Source organism: Fopius arisanus, unplaced genomic scaffold (assembly GCF_000806365.1).
Source record: "Fopius arisanus strain USDA-PBARC FA_bdor unplaced genomic scaffold, ASM80636v1 scaffold00048, whole genome shotgun sequence".
Classification (NCBI taxonomy): domain Eukaryota; kingdom Metazoa; phylum Arthropoda; class Insecta; order Hymenoptera; family Braconidae; genus Fopius; species Fopius arisanus.
In genome coordinates this window covers 364,325-374,779 of record NW_011887787.1, presented here as the reverse complement: position 1 = coordinate 374,779, position 10,455 = coordinate 364,325, and the positions used below count along the sequence as shown (strand labels likewise).

Here is a 10,455-nt window from a genome sequence, read left to right as displayed (position 1 = left end):
TGGTAATCGTTTAAGAATATTCCTAGAAATCATATAAAATAATGTATTCCATTTTTCATTCGTTTCAAAATTCGAAAAATTCAGGTATGACTCTCATATTTCCAACGACGTGTACAGTACAAACATTCTCAGATGGGGTTAATAGAAAGAAAAGTTAAAATGTGGAAATCTTTAGAATTTTATATCGAATCAGCGAGATTTTTTTCATAATCAAGGAGTACCTGAGTTCCGACAAATGACGACCTGATCTGAGCAATCACGATCCTGCAAGGGGGAGCTCCAGGAGTTGAATTTGAGTGTGCGGAGAAGGGGAAGTCAGCAGTGAAAAATAAACTTTCCCACGTAAATGAATAATTTAGAAGAAAATCCCCATGTTTTTGAGCATTTTCCGAATTCACCTGAATTTGAAGGATAATTTTTTATCTTAATTGAGTGTGTGAAAATGAAAAGCGATTTAGTGCTACAGGGGGGTGATGGGTGGTGATGGTGTTGTAAACAGTGCGCGTGTGCGAAAAGGCACCCGGGGGTGGTTGGATTGGTCTGTAACTCCAAAAAATCTCACGATTCCTCTTCGGCTCTTTACTATTTCCCGGTAGTCCAACCAACAACCGTTGTTGCTCTCTCACATTCCCTCGTTTCGAGGCTTCCCCCCCAAAATAAAACAAGGAAAAGGAAAAAAAAAATCCGTGTTTTGTTGCAATTTTTTTTTTCTTTCCCCATTATTTTCACCAACTCGAAATCACTTTTTTCCCCCGCGCCGAGGCAAAACGAAAAAGCGTCGAGGGGAATCCAAGTGGTTCAGGACGGACAATCAGTGTTGGCATTTGGGTGGGATTAATATATATAATATTTTTTTTTTTTGGGGGGAAGGAGAAAAACCGGGAAACGAGTCCGAGGGCAATACTGAAAGGTTACGAGACTGGAGGCGCACAAAAAAGCACGCGGTGTCTAAAAATGGCGAAGGCATTTCGCGCGGTGACAGTATCGACTTTGTCAAACAATGGACAGTCAACGCCGAAATACGATAAGCCGGTAGGACTCAATATCAATTACGATCCACAAGGAATCAGCATTGAATTTATATCAGGTAATTCATTTGGCTTTATTCTTACAATGGGCTTGTGTTTTTGGATCGATATTGGCCAGAGCTATCGCCAACGGAGACGCGACCTAACCACAATTCATTACGCCGGACGCATCCACTTTAATTCAACTCTCGTATCTCTATTTATTTATCTATTTCTGCATTTCTGCATTTTTACAGCATGTTTTTATGCCTTGGAATTATTATTTTTTTTTAGTTGTTCATTCATGCCCAGGGGAGAGTCCCATAGGGCATCATTGGTTTGGGCAGGTGCTTCGAAATGCCTGGATTCACTCCTTTGTCGGTTAAACGTGGAGAAAATAATTTGGACCAGGGTTTAATTATTACTGTTGTTGTATCGGTTTAAATAACATTTTTGGAGGGATTATTTAGTTGTTAAGGAATATGTTGATTTTTAGCACTGATATTGTGGGTGTTTACCTGGGATTTGGGCATTTCCTTAGGTATTGATGGTGTAATTTTTTTTTTCGGTGTGGCTTATTATTCGTCTTCCTTTTGGTCGAAGAATGGAATCTCGGGTAGGGATCAGTCCTTGGAAAATTATTTTGATTTTGCACGGTCTTGGGGGGATTTTTTATATTTCAATATTTGTGGATCGATTTTTTGGGGATTTGAATAAAATTGTGACAGTTTTCAAAAATTTCGAGAGTCTTGCTGTTTACAATGCAAATATTCCATTGTTTTCCTGCTTTGTCGACCTGCCAATTAATAGAATATTCAGTTTTTCCTCGTGTATTGAAATTGATAATTATGATTAAACTTTTCTATCAAACCACCAATTCACCAAAAAAATCACTTTTTCATCTGAAAGTAAGAACTTTTATCGCTTAAAAATTCAATGTACTAATAGTTATAAAAGAGTAAGAAATATATGAATAATTCAATACTGAAGTGCTAGTATCGCTGACCATAATTTAATTTCCGTATCATTACGACATGTGAATTCACGTAAAAGACCGATGCATTATCAAAACAGAAACACACTTCCAATTCCGGAAGAAATGTGTTCTGAGAATACGACAAAAAAACATTAAAAAGACAATCCTGCGATAGATCTTATTTAGTATAATAACGAGTATAATTCGATAAAGTTATGGATTATTAATGAATATAAATAAATATCGTGGCCAATTTTTGCTGATTTCTGTGATTATTTCCCATTTGATGTGATCGAAAAAATTGAATTGTATTGATACGGTCTACCACTTCATCAAATTTTATCCCAAAAAAATGACATTTGAACATTGGAGCTGGTATCTTTATTGATGATGACATTGCAGAGGAGCCAACTGAGAAGCAGCCAAAGCAATTATTGGAATTTCCCGTGACCCACACGACAGAATGTTCTCGTGTGGCGACAAAAAGTTATGTATTCACATTAGACACCGAGAGTATCCTCCTGACATTCTCCACCGAATCAGGTAATGAATATTTTCACGAAAGAATCATGAACGAGTAAAAAGAAAAATTTTAGAAACTAAATAACGAAAAATTCCTAGATTTTCGAGGTTTCCACTCGCAAATTCTCAAGCTGAAAAATGGAAAAGGTGTCTCGGCATTCAACGAGAGAACCGAGGATCTCTCAGCAATGCAGTATTTCCAATTCTACGGTTATTTATCTCAACAACAAAACATGATGCAGGACTACATAAGAACGAGTACCTACCAGCGAGCAATATTGGGAAATCTGTCGGATTTCAAAGACAAGATTGTGCTGGATGTCGGTGCTGGCTCAGGAATTCTGTCATTTTTTGCCGTTCAAGCGGGAGCTAAAATAGTTTATGCCGTTGAGGCGAGTAATATGGCTAATCATGCTGAGCTACTTGTGGCTGCTAATAATCTGTCAGATAAGATTGTTGTCATTGCTGGGAAAATTGAGGAGATTGAGTTACCCGAGGACGTTGACTGCATTGTGAGTGAGCCAATGGGATATATGCTGTACAATGAGAGAATGTTGGAGACCTACCTGCATGCTAAAAAGTGGCTAGTTCCAGGTAAATCAATAAATTCAATAACATAATTACAATATCGCTGCATTTAATTGCCATGGAAATAGAATTGTTTCATTATTTTTACAGCAAAGTATTAGCAGGTCTTTAATTTTTTAATATTTATTATTATCCAGGAGGCCGCATGTTCCCTTCTAGGGGAGACCTCCACATAGCCCCATTCTCCGACGAAACCCTCTACATGGAGCAGTTCAACAAAGCAAACTTCTGGTATCAAACATGTTTCCACGGTGTTGATTTATCCTCTCTACGAAATAGTGCTATTAAAGAATACTTCCGACAGCCAATTGTTGATACATTTGATATTCGCATTTGCATGGCCAAATCCGTCAGGCACGTTGTCGACTTCCAAACTGCTGACGAGACTGATTTACACAAAATAGGTAACTCAGATTTGATGCTAATTAACTCGGTAAATCCCCGGGAAAAATAATCCATAAGAACTTTTCTCATGAATTTCAAGCAAATTGCATAACAATTTTTTTTAATCTAGACATTTTCTTCTGAACTCATGAATTTTCTTATGTTTTTTTATGTCTTGTGTCACATAAAAAATTGAGTAAAAAAAATTAGAAAAGTATACAATCAATACTCGAGGGGTAGAAAGTAATAAATCATACGCTACATTTCCATTATTGCGCATTCATCTTGGAAACAAGGGACGCAGAAGAAAATGGAAATGACAGAAAAGTTTTGAATGTGTTTCACCTGATTAATAAAATACTTTATGTTACAATGCATACATGTGCAGAATAGATTCATAACAATTATATTGAATCTATTTAAAATATTAATGAAGTGATATGAAAATGAATGATTAATGCAATTAAACCGTGATTTCACAGAAATAGACGTTGATTTTCATATACTCGAGAGTGGCACTTGCCACGGTCTGGCATTCTGGTTTGACGTTGCATTTATCGGTTCCACTCAACAAGTCTGGTTAAGTACAGCTCCAACAGAGCCACTTACCCACTGGTACCAGGTCCGTTGTCTCCTGGAGAATCCATTATTCTGCAAGAGTGGACAATTGCTCTCAGGGAAGGTCATTTTAGTAGCTAACAAAAGGTAAAATCTCCATCTACATTATCTAAAAAACAAGCCAAACAACAAATAAAGCCGAACAATCAGATGTACTAATGATTTATTTTCATTTTCAGACAATCCTATGATGTAACAATAGACTTAAAACTGGAGGGAACGAACATGGAGAGTAGTAGTAATACACTGGACCTGAAAAATCCCTACTTCAGGTATACTGGTGCTGTTGCACAATTGCCATCAGGTTTGAACAGCACATCACCGAGTGAATCGTACTGGACAACACTGGATGCACAGGGAGCTCGTCAGGCTGTCAACATGGTCAACGGAATGTCAGTGAATGGTCTTGGTGAAGTGTCAATGGACACACCTGGTGCTGTCAATCCTAGTAATTTACTAGCTCTAGGTAAGGTTTTCCTTGATCCCTCGTTGTACCACTACTCTCTATAAAACATAATAAAAGAAAATGCGAAAAGATATATTGAACATTCAGACTAGATACTGGCATATTCCTTTAGTAGAGTTTGACGTATTTAAAAGGTAATCCGCAATAAATGAATGCTATTTTCCCCCGGCTGACAATTGAACGATGTAATTCGTAGTGTTTTGTTGATTGAACAAGTCATGGAGACGGTTGTATTGTTCTGTAGATCATCCGTCCTAAATCGTGACTGAGAAAGTAGACAAAGTGCGAAAGAAATTCATCGCAAAAGCAAATAAAAAATTGTGAAATTATTGTGTAGATTTAGGCCGAGAGGCAGTGACACGTGGTATTTAAACTGCTTTCATCGAGGGAATTAAAATTATGCGTTGAATTTTATGACACAGTTTTTATAGATTCATCAAGTCTTGTTCCATTCACAAATTTTTATGTTCATCATGAGACATGGGGGCAATAGAAAATCTTTACTAGGACGATTACTCATATTTTCTTTTTCGAAATGCTATGATAACCCATAATTATCCATTATCCATGCTCCTGTTTTAATTATCCTTATGTTTGTAGAATGTGACGTATGTGTAATCACGAGAAAAAAAAAGAAAAATAACGAAAAACTCATTGTTTGTAAATATTTTTCATCGATAATTCCCTTGTGATAATGATAATCTGTAAGTTTGTAAGACTGAAAAAAAAATCCGTGTCAATAAACGGCTCATTGATAATAATTAATCACGAGAGTAATGAAAATTTTCTTGATTCACTTGGTAATTGGTCTGCTTGGTGATTGCCTTTTTATCTCCCTCGCATGTTCCCAGATTTTAATTTATCAATAATTTAGTTTTATCAATGATTGAGTTCGTTTGAATGCTTGGAAAATTGTTATTTTCATTTTTTGCCATGAGTATTACACAGTTTAATTTGCTTGTGTAACAGGGGGTCAGCCAAATATACATCCGGGCTCAATATCGAGCACTGGGAGAGGTAGAATTGGTGGTACAGCAACAAGTACCCAAGCTGCTCAGCTTATCGGTGGTGGAATAACACCAAATATGTTCACATCACCAGCAACTGTAAGTATTGATTAACTTATCTCACTCATCAATTCTACAGAATTCGTAATCTTCAATTTTTTCATCAACAATAAAAGAAGAACGACAAACTGGAGGAAAATAATCCAGTTCCCCTGGATTAACATTATTCTCCTAGGAGTTTGTAATTGCAATCATATCTAATTAAAAAAGTCTCATACAATTGACTCCCATGTCAGGTACTGATTCAGGTGTTGATTCCGAGATTTATTATCAGATATTTAAATAAAATTTGTCAATTTAATTAGAAACAATTCTCCATTCTCATTGGAAGAGTCAAGTATGAATTTTTTCCATTAGCGATCATATGATGATACTAAAATCATATAATCCTGCCTGCGTATCAATCGCGGCTACAGCTTGGTGTTACTTTCCAGCAATCGCTGGTACTTGGAAATACGTCCCATTATCCAGTGAATCCAAGTTTGATGATTGGTGATTACGTGACACCTGGTAATGGAATAGCACCCCAGGCATATCGACAATGATCCATGGCTAAATCACATCGTATTGATTACACACGTAAGACAAAGCAATTGCATGGGACGAGTAACAGTCGTCAGAAGTTGATTGTTAACAGTAACAATAGCAACATTAATCGACAAGATCGTAGATTTGTATTCAGTACACCAGCGAGTAAGTTACGTCTGTCATCGGCAGTGAGGATTTTACATTCAACTGATGATGAGTTCACCGCTAAATCATCAGATAAGCGTGCTAAGATCAATGATATTGGTTTGAGATGGATGTCAGGGAAGAATCACAATCTGCTGTGGGAAACTCGTTGGAAACGATTGCGTGCGATTCTCTCATAGCGAATTAATTATTCTCAGTAACAATCGAGAATATCAGTCATCAGTATTGAAGGAACAAAGGACATCCCCTGATTCCATCTCCCAATAAAAAAAACTCTGATAAATATCACTAAAAACAGGAGCATGCCAAAACCAACGGGAGAAAGACGATATTTTTTAATGACAATACTATTTAATCATTCGCAATGTTCCCTGATTCTATGAAAAGTCTCTTTGAATGCTCTTATACTTTTAATAGCTCTTTTTCCTTGTGATCACTCACGAGTGCTGCGTTAAAGCTCTTGCGAAGCAGCTCTTTTGTCTGGTCTCTCCATATTTTATCTCATTTCTTATTCCCATTCAACTAAGAGCAGCCTGAGAGTTTTTTTTTAGATGGAGTAAAGCTGAATGGCTCCGATGAAATTTTAAGTTCAAACCGTGCTCGATGTCGAAGATATTTATACAACCCTAGAGTAGACTATTTTAAGGAAAATAAAGAAAAACAAATTGTGGATTATGTAGAGGAATGATGCAGTGCAAACAGCTGGTGATGATCTTTTCGATGTGAACGTTCGAGCACTGTGGCATTGCCTGTCGATTTATTTTTTTATTACACTCAAGAATTTAGTTACAAAATTGCGCTCCTTGACAATGAGTCATTCCGTTTGTTGCTTTGAATTATTTCCATTAATTATGAACTGAATTATGAACTTTTGAAAAATTTATTTTGTTCACTTTGAGAATGTGCGAAAATATTTCCTATGTGTTTTTTCTGTTCATTCAATGGCAACGAATTAGATGCGAAACATTATTTTGTATCGTGAATTGTACATATAATGAAATTATGGCACAATGACAAATAAGGATCTCAACCACGAGCCGATGTGCCGAGTAATATTTACTGTAGCTCCTAAGAATTATTGAAACCCAGTGTGTGTATTTTATTTTATCGTAAACATCCCAATCGCACAAACACTTGCCATCTGCTTAAGATAACTTGTAATATTAATGAAGTGTGTCGATTTTTTTTTTCCTTTCACTGTCAGGAGAGTCCGCTGTGAGTGACTGGTTCCCGTTTATTTTATGTACTTTAAATACAAAAGTTCTTTTTCTTTTGAATGATATTACTCGATTGTGGTGTTTACTTTTGCATTAATTCCATTCCAGCACTGAATTTGAGGGACAGGCATTCCACGAGTGCTGTTCAATGAAAAAACAACAATATGAATGGAGAACATGGGGAAAAGTTTGGCAAAGTGGACACGTCATGCTCCTCGATATATTTAAATAACGAAGAGATCAAATGCTTTGAGGGCTTGAAGAATATCTCTAGAGTGTTCCCTCGACGGAACTGAAATAATCTTTTTTCTATCAGCTCCATCAGCTTTTTGGTGAGTTATGAATATTCTGGGGGAGTTATGGAGTCTCCATTTTGTCGCACTCTCGCCGCGTTCGAGAGGGAAAAATAAATACTGCAAAGCAAAAATTGTATAGCTCGATTATGTACATACAAGCAACTCTCTTCCATTGATTTCCTTCAGTTCCCTTTTCCTTATTGTGTGTATGCGTGAGAGTGCGAGCGTAATTTTTTAATGAAATGAAAGAAAACGAAAAAAAAAAACAAACGCCCGATGACTGAAATTTTACACTCAAAATATACCTCAGGTTGCAGTTGCGAGCCCAAATTAATATTCCTCTGTTTAATTATCTCTCCTTTCTTATTTTGCCCTCTAGTATTATGTCGATTATTGCGGCGTCAACATGTATTTAATGATTAAATTTTAATCCGATATCATGAGTTACAACGATAAACAGTGCGAGGAACTAATTACTGGGTTCTCAATTCTCCGCCTCGTACATGACTTAATATGCATCCGTAAATAGTTGGAAATGCTGAATAATTTATGTGTTAATGAATAACATCTGTAATTAATTTCAGTATTGAGATATTTTTATTTTTAAAGACAAGCTCGATCAAATCACATCTTCGATGTCACTCAGAGATGTCTGTTCTCTCATAAGAATGACATTTTACTACTAATGAAGGTTTCCATGAATTGTATACTAATGTTGAGTTGATTGAGTCACGCGCTCTGATTTTTCAATTGCAACATTATCAATGTAGTTTAATTAATAACAGAAATGTGAGTTGTAGAAGGGTCATAAAGAATCAGTGGGGTGTTTCCATCGCTCAAATAAAGAAAATCCATTCAATAAGGAGCATGATTATAAAAAATATCCCATTCCCATTTGATTACGTGAAAACTGCCTAATTGTCGCTTTAATGTGGAAGCAAACTCTAGTCGCAGGACATCACAAGCGTAACAGTATTTCTCAGTTATCGGTATCCTCATGTGAAAATTCGGTGTTTTGAGCATTTTGATTGAGAAATATGTGATCAAAATCAGGCACCGAACACAACTGTTTATTTACACGGCTGAGTTCTGAGTTCTGAGTTCTGACCAAATGCGAAGTAAACATTGCTCCAGGAATTCTCTGCCAGAAAAGCAAAGAAATTTCTACAAATGGGGTTAAAGATTTGTTCATTTCATAGGAACAAGATGCAACGAGCCCAAAGTGATTCAGAGAGGATAAGTCATTTTAATAATTGTTTCAAAATACGAGGTGGAGGCGCAGCCATCTTGACAACCATTTTCGCAATGGAATGGTGGATGCAAGCAAGATGGCGGTGCCCATTATTTTTTAATATTTAATTAAAATTGTTCAGGTACTTTAAATGACTCTGAATTAATTTCATCCTGTTCCTGTAAAACGAATGTAATATTCAATGAAAAATTTAAATTTAATTGCATTAACTTCATTGCATAGAGCGATGGTGCAGAAATTTCCACTTACGTAGAACAGCGATTTCTCAATTGAAAGCTTTATGATTAAAGTAATTAATAACGACTCGTCGAATTAAGCTCGTTATTCATTGTCTTGCTCAATGGGACTGTAAAGGCCTGACGGAATTGATGTGAAGTTGAAGAGATAATGAACGACTGTTGTATACGTAATAGATAATTTACCATTGCTTCGTTTTCGATTTATTTTCAGAGTCATAACAGGAAAATATACAATTTCCCTCTTCCTTTCTCACGAGATCAATCGTGGAGACAGTTGAGTATGAAAAAATGATTCAGTGATGATTGTAAAGGCCTCAAAGATCACGCACACGCCAATCATAATCCACGAATTATATTTTGGCTCGAGCTTTGAAGTTTGATTTAGTACGATAGGCACTGTAGATTATTTCGAGTTGAGGCGTACGATAATTAATTTATGGAAGTAATTTTAATGCGAGTACTTGGAGTATGTATATGCGTAAGTGGAGCACGATTATATGACTCTGGTGCCATTTTGGCTAATAAATCATTATAATCATCATTTGAATATGACTATTATTATTTATATCCTGAACATGAATGATCCACACAAAAAGAGAAAATATGCGTAGATGTGCAAATGAAGTTTAACCAATCGTTTTATCGATGGAGATGATCAGAATAATATTTTAATTGATCATGTCCTTTCAGCTCGACGAGCCCAATGCTATCCTGAAAAAAGAGGAGTCAGTCGCGGCTTTTTGGGACGGTTTGGGCATGATAGATCCAACGGTGAAAGTAAAGTGGAAAATCGAGTTCAATTTCTTTCGCTCCGAATTTCTTTTGAACGATTTAATGAGTTAATTTCTAGATTAATTCGCTGGAGACAATTAAGAAACCATTCTTATTGACTCCGGAAATCACAATTGATGGATCGAAAACAGCAGTCCTACGGAATTCTTCAGAAAATTTCAAGTTCTAATCGAGTAACATTTCAGAGGATGTGAGTGAAAATTTCATTTTTTAATTTCTCCACCGAAATTTCCGGTGCGGCAAATGATTCAAAATTAATCTGTCTGTACAATCGAAACACAATCGGAAGGGATAATAAAAAATTAATGCAATAATAACGTAATTAACCGTAACAAGTC

At 36.2% G+C, this 10,455-nt stretch overlaps 1 protein-coding gene across 2 annotated transcripts; it reads left to right on the top strand.

The window, feature by feature from the left end:
* Art4 (arginine methyltransferase 4) lies at positions 1 to 8,616 on the top strand. Of its 2 annotated transcripts, none has more exons than XM_011306496.1 (8): positions 1 to 1,087; positions 2,386 to 2,526; positions 2,605 to 3,099; positions 3,231 to 3,497; positions 3,960 to 4,182; positions 4,275 to 4,561; positions 5,531 to 5,667; positions 6,045 to 8,616. In XM_011306496.1, exons 1-8 carry the CDS (start codon positions 955 to 957, stop codon positions 6,171 to 6,173), a joined length of 1,812 nt encoding a protein of 603 aa, XP_011304798.1. In that variant the 5' UTR covers positions 1 to 954; the 3' UTR covers positions 6,174 to 8,616. The 2 variants fall into 2 exon arrangements, with proteins under 2 accessions (XP_011304798.1, XP_011304799.1); XM_011306497.1 differs by having other exon boundaries at positions 3 to 1,087; positions 6,063 to 8,616.
* The last annotated feature ends 1,839 nt before the right edge of the window (positions 8,617 to 10,455 follow it).

Bases quoted from the DNA above. Each gene is read 5' to 3' on its own strand.
- Art4 (XM_011306496.1), top strand. From the start codon at position 955: ATGGCGAAGGCATTTCGCGCGGTGACAGTATCGACTTTGTCAAACAAT. The intron at 1,088-2,385 runs GTAATTCATTTG...ATGACATTGCAG, and splicing joins CAGCATTGAATTTATATCAG to AGGAGCCAACTGAGAAGCAG. The intron at 4,183-4,274 runs GTAAAATCTCCA...TTTCATTTTCAG, and splicing joins ATTTTAGTAGCTAACAAAAG to ACAATCCTATGATGTAACAA.